Genomic DNA, 13,412 nt, shown 5'->3' on the forward strand with positions numbered 1-13,412 from the left:
CTTCACATCATCTAGGTGTACAACAAATTCCTATCTAGAACATGTGCATCTGAGAGCATCATCTGAGGCTCCCAGTGTGATGAGTGGAGAGAAGAAAGAGGCAGTTTTCAGACATGGTTCATCATCCTCAATTGGGTAGATTTAAGAGAGAATAAATGCTGCCTGGAATTCTATTGTCTGTACTTTGCAGATTACTGCTGGCTGTAGGATAGCGTCTGTTGCAAGTGCCTCTCTAACTTATCTCCAGCATGTAGATGCATGTATTTTGAGAGAGGCATCCTACCCTAAGTGTATGTTACTCAAAAAGCTTGTTTTCTTCCAGGAAAACCTACTGAGGTTTCAAAACAGCTGGAGGATAAGACAGCAGCAGCAGGGCAGGACATCAGCCTGAGCTGTGAGCTGTCAAAACCGGATTTGAACATCAGGTGGTACAAGGATGGCAAAGCAATCAGAAAAAGCCAGAAGTACGACTTGCAGCAGGAGGGAACTGGGGCCATTCTGATCATCCATGACTCTACTGCCAAGGACAGTGGGGAGTACCCCTGTGAGACAGAGGACTCCATAACAAAAGCCAGGGTCACTGTGCAAGGTGAGTTGAAAAGCACATGGGGATGGCATGTAGAGAAGTCGAGGTAAATATCTGCAGCCTGTGGGTGATGTTTTTCTCTTCTGTTTCCTTGAGCAGGATCAATTCTTAGTTTTCAGAAAATATGATGGATTAAAATCTTTTCCTTAAAATAATCTGGAAACTGAATGATTCTCCAGTGTGATGTGGATCTGGGCAGCCTGGTCTGGTGGTTGGTGACCCCTTGGAGGGGGTTTGAAACTAGATGATCTTTGAGGTCCTTTTCTACTCAGGCCACTCTATGATTCTGTGATCATTCTATGATTCTATGATCTTGGGTGTTAGTGAGCCAAGAAAAGATGGCAATCTGAATTAGTCTATATTGAATATGTGTAATCAAAACTATATGCAGTTTATCAGATGAGATCCTAACAGCGCATGTATAATGGTATTGAACTTTCCAGATATCTACTGGAATTATCAAACCTATGTAAATGGGTGGACTCTGTGGTCTTCTTAGACTCTTTGCATCTCTATGTGATATTCTGAAATGAGGGCAAAGGAGATTCAGGACACCTCTGTATGCTTGGGACTTGTTGGGGTAACAAATCCCTTTGTCCTACACCCTCATCCTTTTTTTTTTCCTTCCAGAAAAACCTAATTACTTTATCAAGGAACTTTCAGATGTGAAAACTGAAGAAAGTGGAAGTGCACTTTTTACATGTCAGAGCGAGAAAGCTGCATCCTTCGTCATATGGAGGAAAGGCATTGCTGAGCTCAGGCCTGGCAGGAAATACGAGATGGCACAGAAAGGACGAGACCTGCAGCTGAGCATAAAAAATCTGGAGAAAAGTGACAGTGACGTGTACACCTGTGACATTGGTGATGCCCAGTCCAGAGCCAAGCTGGTTGTACAAGGTATGTGTGAGAGCCATATGACTGCGCATCCTGTTTCTCCACTACCAAGACATTATCCTGGTAGAATTTGTACATTTATGGCAGGTCTTTGGGGCTGCAGCTGTCTGGCCTGAATAGCGGTTCACAAGCCATGCACAGAGCAAGCTGCACGGAAAGAAAAAAGAACTACCGACTAGAGCAGTGCCATTGAGAACTTTATGTATCATTTAAAAACCAAAAATGCTGATGTACGGTGAGGCTGGTGACCCAGAAATCAGTGTGAACTTTCTATCTCTGACCTTTCTGAGTTACAAATAGTCCTCCAGAGTTCTAGGCAAAAATTCCCTGATGCTGCATTCTGGGTAGTTGTCACGGTTTAAACAAAAATCTACCTGTGTCCGTGACAGGGGGGCCACAGGCAAGCGAGGTGCTAGAAGGAGCTGAACCTCTGTCCCAACTACTTCAGAAGCAGCCTGAACCCCCTCGTACACAGCTAAGATCTCCTTCTCAGTTGGAGTGTAGCACTCCTCAGACCCTTTATATGCTCGACTCCAAAGTCCCGGGGGTTGGCCTTGGGTTTCTCCTAAAGCTCTTTGCCACAAACTCCAAGTGGGACCTTTCTCTCCAGCAGCAGTGTAGAGGATGTTCTTTACATCCTGTCCTGTCCGTACTGGCCCCAAGGCCACGGCACGGGCTATCTCTTGTTTTCTCTGCTCAAAAGCCTGCTGCTGCTCAGGACCCCACGAGAAATTATTCTTCTTCCGTGTTACCTGATAGAGGGGGCTCACTATGTGGCTGTAGTTTGGGACATGCATTCTCCAAAAGCCCACTACTCCCAGAAAAGATTGGGTCTCTGTCTTGTTGGTGGGAGGAGACATAGCAGTGATTTTTTCAATCACATCTGCTGGGATGTGTCGATGCCCATCTTGCCATTTTACACCTAAGAACTGGATTTCCTGGGCAGACCCCTTCACCTTGCTGCGCTTAATGGCAAAACCAGCTTGCAAAAGAATTTGGATTATCTGTTTTCTTTTCTTGAAAATCTCTGCTGCTGTATGGCCCCACACGACAATATCATCAATATACTGCAAGTGTTCAGGAGCATTACCCTGTTCCAAGACAGCTTGGATCAACCCATGGCAAATTGTTGGGCTGTGCTTCTACCCTTGAGTTAAACGGTTCCAGGTATACTGAACAGCTCTACAGGAAAAAGTAAACTGTGGCCTTCATTTTGCAGCCAATGGGATGGAAAAGAAGGCATTAGCAATGTCAATGGTGGCATACCACCTAGCTTCTTTTGACTCCAGTTCATACTGGAGTTCTAGCATGTCTGGTACAGCAGAACTCAATGGAGGTGTGATTTCATTTAGGCCACGGTAATCCACCGTCAACCTCCATTCTTCACTGGCTTTATGCACTGGCCATATGGGGCTGTTAAAAGGCGAGTGAGTTTTGCTAATCACTCCCTGATTCTCTAATTGGCAGATTAGCTTGTGAGTGGGGAGCAATGAGTCCCTGTTGGTGCGGTACTGCCGTCTGTGAACCACTCTGGTGGCAATTGGTACCTCTTGGTCTTTTACCTGGAGCAACCCCACAGCAGAAGGATCATCTGACAGACCAGGTAAAGCTGACATCTGCTTAACACCGTTTGTGTTAACAGCAGCTATCCCAAAGGCCCATCGATACCCCTTGGGATCCTTAAAATATCCCATCCTAAGGTAATCGATTCCCAGTATACATGGAGCCTCTGGACCAGTCACAATAGGTTGTTTTTGCCAGTTTTTACCAGTGAGGCTTATTTCGGCCTCCAACATAGTCAATTCTTGGGAACCCCCAGTCACTCCATGGATATATATTGGTTGTGTCCCTTGGTGACTTGAGGGCATTAGGGTGCATTGTGCACCAATGTCCACCAAGGCTTTATATTTCTGGACAGCACCAAACTCAGTCTGGAGGCTGTCGTAGTTGGACTGAAGAGTGTTGTACCCGAACCGGAGGACGTTATGCTCGGACTGGAGAGTGTCGAGTTTGGATTGGATACTCTCATTCTCAGCCCTGAGACTCTCTCTCTCAACCTCAAAATCTTCCCTCTCAGGAATGGTATTGAATAAGGCCTGATAAGCATTAGCTAGGCCCCAAGTCATTTGTGCCTCCTTAGATCTGCCTGAGCCACAACATTCCTGTCTCAAATATGCAGTCAAACTCTCAGGATTCTTTAAGTGTTCAGGAGTAAAGCTCCATGACACTAAAGATGTCTGTCCTCTAAAAGTCTCTCCAAAGTTTCTCCACACTCCCTGCCACTCAGTATTCTCTGACTCTAAGGAAGACTTCCTCCTGATGTTATAAATCCAGATACCGAGTGAGATCACTACAATAACCAACAGCAAATTGAGGGAGATTAATACGATTGACAGTGTGGTCCACTGGGACAATTGGTCAGTCGAAGACTGCTTAAAAGATGCAAAGAAAAAAGGAAAAGCACGCTCAAAAACCACCATATCCATACTATTGGTTGCATTAGTTGCTCCCTCTGGAGCTGCAGGCAAATACCAAATAAGTGTTGCTAACCATGCTTTCAATCTATTATACATTCCTATAACTTCATAGGAAAAATAGGCTAGCTTAAACATGGTCCAATATGTTTGGAGCATCGTAAAAGAGGAACTAATGAAATGCAGTACCTTATAATGCACACTTAGTAGAGGGAACATTTATTTATTTATTTTTTTTCAATAGAGAGGGAAAAAAAGTGAAAAAAAAAAACCAAAGCTCAGCAGTGTTTATAAAATAAACCGGAGTATTGGCAGTCCGCCTGGACTTTCAAGGTCAAGCTCACAGGTGCAGAATCGCAAACCTAAGATAGCTCCTTAACAGGAGTGATACTGATAGCAAAATTACAAAATTATTAAACCATGACACCCTGGTATATTTTTTTTATTAAATATTTTCCTTTTTTTTTTTCCTTAAATATTTTCCTTTTTACTATTTAAATGTTATGGGCACATCTTATAGAAACACAAGGCTGTTTACAAAGAAGTGCATGCTGTGTTGCTGTATGATGAGCAAGATACATCTATTCTTCATCTAGCAGGAATAGTTGCTGAGCCTTAAGAACAGTTTCAGAAAGCTTTGGGAATTTGGGCGTTTTCCTTGTTTCTGCAACACAAAATGAAAATTTACGCTGTATACAAAGAAAAGGGGAGTCCGAACTTGTACGTTAAATTTGAAGGAGAACAATCTGGGGTAATATTTAAAAAAACAAAAAAAAAAAAAGAAAAGGGGGAGTGTGGTCATCAAATACTATAAAATATATTAGCTGTTACTAGAATGCCACTTATCTTCCCCCCATACGAATCACTGTCATGTTGTATGTGAATTTGTGAGGTGGGTTTTGAAGCTGAAATTAAAAACTTCTTGTATGGCTGTCTTCATAGTGGCTATCCAGACTATGTGTAGAAATAACAGCTATTATGTAGTCAGCTATTCACCAGTTTTAACTGATTATAAATTACGTTTCAGGGTGGAGAACATAGCATAGTGCCTGACACCTGTGTTGATCCTGAGGGCATTCTTGATTCTGTGCATTATGATGTCATGGATATTAAAGAGCAAGCTGAGGCAGCACATAGTTCCATTGTATCCCTGGAGGACCCGAAGGAAGATATTGGCTGGTTTGAAAAGCAGCTGGAGAAAACTAACTTTGAACTGATGGAGACCAAAGAAGAGCTACCAGAGAAAAACACCAAACTACTTAAAACTGAAGAAGAGCTGATGCAGAAGAACAAAGGTGAGTTATGCGATATGAAAGGTAGAAGACAGAAATAGTTCATTAATCTAAAAGAGAAATAACCAGTTTGAGTAGGAATTAGAGGAGATGTTCTACCTTTGGAACCATAGCCTGTAGATAAGTGATAGTTTGTTCCTTGTGTATATTCAGGTTCAGCAATTCCATGGTTTTTTAATTTCTCTTAACTCCATTGTGTATTTTCTTTGAAACCTGTAGACATAAATCAGCTTTTTAGACATCATGAGATGTCTAATACTGATATCTTAATGTCCTGTTTTTATAATTGAATGCTTATTTATTATTTGATTTACAGTGGAATAGCAAATACTTCCCTGCTATTAGCAAAAGTGTTTAAAGTGTTCACTTTTGTGACATCAATTGTTCTTTCCAAAAGAATCATGGCTGAAACTTGTCTTATTTTCCCAGGATTTTGTGAAAAGTGAGAACACGAAAAATACAAAATCTGTCATGGCTTTTAATTCACCCTCTGCAAGTAACGAGAAAATGGTTGGTTTTTGTTCTAGTTTTGAAGCTAGCTTGGGACTTCCTGTAATTGTGTGGTCACACGAAAGAAGCAGTGTCTTATCCTTATGTGTATACCTGAATGGGAATCTTACATGCTTATGAGCTCTTCCTATTAAATTCCATAAGCTAACCAAAGGGCAAGTCAGTCTGTCCCCAGAGCGTGTAATGGCTGTACTGTGTAATGATTTGGAGGGAAGGATATTGCACACTGAATAGTTGGGAAGAGAAGCTTTAGTGTATTATCGTGTGCTTTTGTAAGTGAAGCCCTTGTATTAAACTAAGGTTCATATCATTAATATGCATGGCAGTTATTAAAAACAGATGTTCACATGTGATAGCAGTATCCTTGGCATGGTCAGAGTATGAGTAGTAGATTTTTCCCATTTGTTGTCTTCTGTTTTGTATGTTTGTTTATTTTATGTAATTAGAACAGCTTATGTAAGAAACAACTCCACAGCTTGGGAGCTACTTTTAAAGAAACTACTGCCTTATTAAGAAACTTTAAGAAACGTATGCCTTGAAATAGCTGAGATTTTGACAACTCCCTAAAGGGTATAAAATTGTCTACATTACTTGCCGTTGTGGTATCATCAGCATAATGAACAGAGGTGTCAGTAGTAAAGCTCAAAATGTCAACTTAAAATAACGTTGAACTAAAATGAAGTTTAAACAATGCTCTTGTTTCACATGTTCACATCTCTTTTGAACAGAAATCCGGAAAAGACTACTTCCTGAGAAAGCGAGTACATGCTTCAAGACTGACTAAAAAGAAGGATGAAACACTGCAAAAAGTTGGAGATTTTATTCAAAGCTCTCCTTCTATTATACACTCTAAAGGTTGGTGTAGAATAAGTTTTATTCCATGTTTTCTAGAAATTGTAGAATGGCTTGTTTCTGCTGTAGGCTATTAATGTATGTGTTCTTAGACTTGTCTGCCATGTTAAGTTGTCCTTTGATTTATGAAGTAAATGCATTTATTCGTCTCTTCAGAGATTCATTATTACATTTGTGAAAACCTACAAGTATACAGAGAAAGTTGGTTCTGTCTTGTGCTTCTGTCAGCACCAAAGTTAGGCCTGTTGTTTAACTCCTGCTGAAGTTTCTGACTTCCAGCGACTTCTGAGCCATGATTGTCTTTCATACTCCATTTTAATGCGTGCTTTAAGCTGCCGTACCTGAACCTATAAACAGTTTCAGCTATAGAAGCAATAAAGAACCTCGATGAACACATACAATTTCTGAGTATTTTCACTTAAATTTTACGTGTCATTTATAAACCAAGTTTGTTACAAAGCTTTTTTTGCATTCATTGATTTAAAGACTCACAAATCCAGTAAGTTGATTGGTTTATGTATCAAAACAAATTTCTTCTAGCCAAGAAGCTGATGTCAGCAGTAAGTTCTCCTAAATCAAACGAACCTGAAAGTCTCGAAGAAGGAGAGACCAAGCCAAAACGATGCAAAAGGAAGCTGTATTCCACTGTCGTTTCTGGCCCTCTAAATATACCTGCTTCTTCGGTAAGCGATTATACTGTAGTCTTGGCTTAAAATAAACTACTAAGGAGTCCAAACAGACTGGAGGTTTCATCTATTTGCAGGGGGAGGTTGAAAGTACTGAGGTATTTCTTTATTCTACCAAGTCATTCTTGTTGGTCTTCCTGCTGTTCTGTTTTATTTTGTCCTCAAAGATCTCTGTGTTTGGCTGGCTTACAGTTTACTAAGTAGGTGATGTAGCAATCACGGAGATGTCTTCTAATTTGGAGTCATAGATAATTTCAGTGTGTCGGAGTGGGATTTTTCTACTACACGCTTTTCTAGAGCACAACTTAGACAGCTTTTTAGGTATGCTTAAACTATGATCTCCTGTCTAAGCCAACTTGCAAAGGATCTGATGTGCCAGTTTCATGACTCTGTCGGCAGCTATTGTGCTAAGAACATTCTTGCTCTGTTGGAACTGCATCTTTTAATTATATTAGAGTCCTTTTTCTGTTCAGCATAGTGATCATTTGCCCATACTGTAATATCCCTCTGAATTTTTTGATGATTTGACGAATGATAGGGGCAGAAACCAAAATGTTTTTTTTTTTTTTTTGTTAGAGGATGAAGAAGATGAGAATTTCTTTTCTCACTGTAGTTCTGAGAACATGGAACTGAACCGAGAACTGAAATTCTGGGCAAGTCATAGCTACAGGGATTGAGGCTAAAAATGTTTTCTGAACGCTTCATGTTTCACAAAACAAGTATTATAATACTCTTTTGAAAACAAGTATTTCAAAATGAAAGCTGCCTTCAGGCTTTCCTCAGATGTGTGTGCTTTTTTAAGATAAACAGGATTTTGTACATTCTCCATATTTGTTCCTTGTGATTAAGCTGCATTAAAATGATCTCGGTATCCCATAGTTTTCTGAATAAAATATAATAAGCAAATGCCATTCTGAAATCCATTTAGGGGAAGAAATATGTTTGCGTGGGTCAAGAAGAGCTTGTCAGTCTTGTGTGAAAAGATCAGTAACTTTTGAAATGTTTTCTTCAGGAATCTGAGGAACAAAAGAAGGAAAGTGATCATCTGATCATCAAGCGACGGCTGAGATCCAGAACAGCTAAAAAACCTTGAAGAAGCATGTTTGTTCCCCTTTCTCAGGACATACTTTTATCGTAGTATTAAAACTGGTTGTTAATAAACAGTAACAGTTACTCCTTTGTGTTCTTAAATTTGGATATAGATGTTTGTTGCAGAACGGCGGGAGAAAAGCAGACGACCACACCTGTCATTGACATATGATCAGCTATTCTCGTTTATTCCTTGGCTGCGTGTACCTTTATAATACGGATAATTAGCTCATACATATTCCAAAAGTGGAGCTCATCATTGGTTCCCAATTACATACTATCCCCGAGTATCTTAACAGCTTGTTGTTATCAACTGAAAGCTACTCCCTTGCTGAGTTCCCAGAACCATGGCTAGTTTCTCATCATCCCAGGGCATCCTGTTGTTCTTGCTGTCCTTGCAGGTGTTATGGCTGCTTGCTTAGCTGCACCGTGTTTACGACCCTTCTCAGCTAACTAGCTGTAAAAAACACTCTCTACATTTCCCCCGTTTTCTTTTAGGCTGAAAAGGGGTTTGATTTAACGACCGATTAATCATATTTAACAAGCAGTTCAGTTCATTTGTTCAATCAGTTCTCATGTAGTTTTATCCTGCTTCGTAGCTGCTGTTCTGTGAACTTCTCATCTGGATCCATGACGGACGCTCCATAGAATTCTTCTTACAATACTGCCTATAGAATAGCAACACTACTTAAATTAATAACATAACTATTATAACTCAATCAAGGCCTCGATTGACAATACTCTAAAAGTGAAAAAAGAGACAAGTCAAATACAACATAACAACATTACTGTTAAACCCACTAAAAAGAACAAACATGTTTGTACTGCAACCTAAGTTTCTGTAAACTGAAAATAAATCCATGAGGGTCCAATTGTGTTAATCTGTAACTGATCAGGAAAAGTCTTCAATTTTCATATACTCTGATATATTGATTTTAATGACCACTAAAATTTGTGCAATAAATGCTTTTAAGATGCTCATAACCATGCTCTACCGACTGAGTTATCTGGGCTAATAATTGATTAATGATCGTGCAATTTTATGAAGTAACATGTCAAATAGAACCAATTTTAGAGGACAAACGTACTAGAGTATCACTAGGGGCATTATTACTTATTGACCCTTGAGAAACAGCAAGCCATGTTGGTGGAGGATGCGACAGGTAGTGCCAGCAGGGCGTCCCCTGCTTCAAGGTGCACATTTCCTCTCTCACCCATCACAGATTCTCTCCTGCATTCAGGGTCTGAAGGATTTCTTCCAGTTGTACACCATATCCGCATGGCCAGTGCGTGATATAGAGCCCAAGTGGAACACCTGCTTGGAAAACAGAATAAACCATCAAATTTAGTTCTATTAGCGTGCACTTTTGTCTAAAATGATGCATGGTTATATTTCAAAAATCCCAGTTAGTTAGATGTAAGAGAGGTATCTATTCTATGATACAGGGTCATCTCTTTGCCTGGGATTCCTTTCCAGGTTTTGTCTTTGCAAATTAAGAAAAGCTAATTAATAGGCTAATAATATCATAACCAAACAGTACTAAAACATTAAAAGAGCTATTCCTGTAGATTCTAGCATTGATTAGATCAAATCCTGTTTAATACACATCTGATCTATTACTAAAATAGAAGAAGCACACAACATCCTAGCTAATGCCTTAAACTCTAAATCTTGAGACTGCATTGGTAAAACAGAAAATCACACACTATGTCAAACTATTACTAATATTATCTATAACACAGCAAGTTACAAAGCAATATCACTAAGTAAGAAACACACAATTACAATTACTATGAAGGCTGGATGCTATTTTCTGACTTCAGATGAGACCGAAGATATCATGCTGGAACCCACATAGGGCCAGTCCCTGTGGAAATACGAGCATATTCATGACCCCAAGTTGTCAGTGGTAGGGGACAGCCCCAAAGTCCTGTGGCCATATTCCAAACATTAACCATAGGCTGTTCCTTTAGCACTGGGGAAGCCTCAAAATGACAATCCACATAAGCTGTATCTCTATGATCACGATTCAAAAAATTCAGCACAAACAAAACAAGCAAAACCTTACATAATATTTTCAAAAAATTCAGCACAAGCAAAACAAGCAAAACCTTGCATAATATTTCTTGTAGCGTGTCTCCCATATTCCCCCTTTTTTGTTTAATAATAATAAGAATGGATTTCAATGTTTGATAAATGTGATCAGTGATAGCTTGTCCAGTGGGAGAATGAGCAATGGCCGTAGTATGTTTAACACCCCCTTCTTGGAGGAAAGTTTGAGTGGCCTTAGAGGTATACGCAGGCCCATTATCTGTTTTTGTAGTATGTGGGATTCCCATAGCAGCATAAGCAGATAACCAGTGTTTACGGGTGTCATGACTGTGTTCACCTGTATGTGCTGTGGTAAATACGTAAGAAAAATTAGTATCTATTATTACATGTGCATATTTTAGACAGCCAAATTCAGGAACGTGAGTGACATCTGTCTGACACAGTTGAAGAGGTGCTGTGCCACATGGATTTGTCCCAATTTGAGGCAAAAAGATATCAGTCAAATTATGTAGCTGGTATTCAGTCATAAACATGGTGTATTGCATAAGAGAGAGGATCATTCTTAACACAGTTTTCCAATCGTGAGGGGTCATAGAGTAACTGTCACTGTTTGCAACCAAAAGATTGTATGTAAAGGCTGACTGAACTCCGTATGTTCTCACTGACTCCCTTAGCTCCTTCACTGCCTCACAAAGCAGGGATTCCAAATGGGGGACCTGATTAGGAAAGGTTTGCAACGTGTCAGCATCACCCCTTAATATAGTTTCTTTTCTGCACTGCTCTAAGACATCACAGTACGCTGTAGGGAAATTTGTCATTCCTGCTCCCTTCAAAGTATCATCAGGAGGAAATGCGTCCGATTCTCTTTCTGGATCTACTGGACCGGGATCACAATGATCCTCTGGTTTCGGTCCGTCCGTGTCTTTAACTACGTTACACATGGGCTGCACAGACGCAGCCGTGCACGACGAGGGGGGGGTGGCATGGCGAGGCGCAGAGAACGACGTGGGCGGAGCAGAGGGCGGGGGCGCGACGAGCGACGTAGGCGGACTGAAAGGCGGGGGGGCCGTAGAGACCGACAACGCGGTGAGCGACGTGGGGGGGGGCGGCAGGCGGCCGCTGGCTGGGAATGGCTGGTTGTGTCGGAGCGCGGCCGCTGTTCTTTCGTGCGCTGGGCTGGAGGTTTCTTGACCGGTGACGGCAGGTGACGGTGGTGTGGTTGTCCGAGCGGCAGTTCTGGCACCACACACCGACAGCTTGGCAATTCCGTCGCAAATGTCCCTTAGTGCCGCACCGGAAACATTTAAAAGAGGTGCTTGGGCCTGCACTGGTTACCACAGATGCTTGTAAGGGTGCAAGAGCTGCTGACACTTGATTCTGAGAAGCCTCAGCCTGTGCCTTTAATCCTGCCCCTAGCTCTTTAATAGCCTCAACTATGAAAGCCTGAGCCCCTGTGGGCACACTCGATAATCTGTCTAACGCCTCCTCTATTGTCCAGTTACTCCTCAAAGTACTTAGAATGCCACGAGCTGTAGCATTACAATTCTGAAGTGCACAATGTTTTAGCATTATTTCCCTCATGTACTCTGGTACTCCAGCCTTCTCTATGGCTCCAGCTACCTTATCTAGAAACGCTCCAAAATCCTCATTTCTTCCCTGCTGGATTCCCATATAAGACGGCAGCCCACCTGGTGCCTTGATCTTATCCATAGCCTGCCTGGCCAGATACATTGACTCCCTACATTTAACTGGTCCTAATAAAGCCTGGGCCTCCGTCCGGATGAAAGGACCCACCCCTAAAAGTTCTTCAACGGCGACATTATACAAGGGATCTCCGGGCTGCCTAAGTATTGCAGCACTCTGTTGGCACATCTCTTCCCAATAAGCATTAAATAGCAGTTGTTGGTGCTGCGAAAAAATCAAACGACAATCAGATGGCAACAAAACCTGAGTACTCCAGGTATAATCCAGTATCTGTCTCGCTGGCTCACTTTTTACTCCAAACTGACTGACCATAGACTGCAATTGTGACAACAACTTCCAATCTAAAGCACTGATAGTAGCCTTTGTCCCGCCTGCAACATTAGGCAAATACCCCCCCGGCAGCACCATCTGTTGCACCGCTTCCAACGCCTCACCGTCTCCCGCCTCTAAACAAGCCCGCGCCAGCGCAGCCCAAGCCCCCTCCCACTCCTGCGCGACGGCCTCCACCAGGGCACTCCGTGCCCCAGGGAGCGGCTCATTGCAAAGGGGGGTCGAGGGGGCCGGCTGTAGCGCCATGGTCGATGCAGGCGGCTCGTCTGATACAGACGTGCCGGGAGACGGAGACGGGGCACTCGGCTCCGCAGCCACCGGCAATGCAGGCTCGGCGGCCAGCGGCAACTGTACAGTGGACACAGCAGGGGGCACCGGGCAATCCAACCACTCATTATAATTCTTATTCCTCCCCTGCACAGCACTAGCTTGCTCTGCCGCTTTCTTTTCTGCCTGATGTAGCAACAAATCATTATAAACCATACGCCACCACTTCCCGCATTTTTTAGCTGTTTTATCCCCATCTAATATTCCCTGAAAAATTGCATTTCCAAATTTACGCCACTCAAAAAGATCATGCACTAAATGCGGATTCTGAAATAACCATTTAGCATACCCATACGCTAATAACTCGGGGAGTTCCTTTTGCAAGTCTGTCCCCTTAACCTGACGCTTTCTTTTCAAAAAACAAGAAAATACCTGACACCTTTTTTTAAAAAAGCAAGAAAATAATTCATAAACAACTTGCCTTCCCATACCTATTTGTCAGCGCGCTGTTGCAGCCTTAAAGGACGTCGTCGGCCCGTATCAGCTAGGCCCTTCTATAAGGTCATGTAGAGCACCTGCACCTTCTTTTCCTGGTGTATGCTATCCCCGCTGCTTAAGAATCCGAACACCTTCGCTGCTGCGATCCTTCCTGGTAGGCCACGTCGGGGGTCACCA

At 42.1% G+C, this 13,412-nt stretch overlaps 1 protein-coding gene across 1 annotated transcript; it reads left to right on the plus strand.

Moving 5' to 3' along the window:
- The first annotated feature begins 4,719 nt into the window (after positions 1 to 4,719).
- LOC146760373 (kinesin-like protein KIF20B) lies at positions 4,720 to 8,467 on the plus strand. The gene is made up of 5 exons (XM_085551358.1): positions 4,720 to 5,249; positions 5,676 to 5,756; positions 6,485 to 6,611; positions 7,149 to 7,291; positions 8,307 to 8,467. Exons 2-5 carry the CDS (start codon positions 5,718 to 5,720, stop codon positions 8,385 to 8,387), a joined length of 390 nt encoding a protein of 129 aa, XP_085407484.1. The 5' UTR covers positions 4,720 to 5,249; positions 5,676 to 5,717; the 3' UTR covers positions 8,388 to 8,467.
- Positions 8,468 to 13,412: the final 4,945 nt, after the last annotated feature.

Source organism: Coturnix japonica, chromosome 6 (assembly GCF_054131305.1).
Source record: "Coturnix japonica strain WE chromosome 6, WE-NBRP24, whole genome shotgun sequence".
Taxonomy (NCBI): Eukaryota; Metazoa; Chordata; class Aves; order Galliformes; family Phasianidae; genus Coturnix; species Coturnix japonica.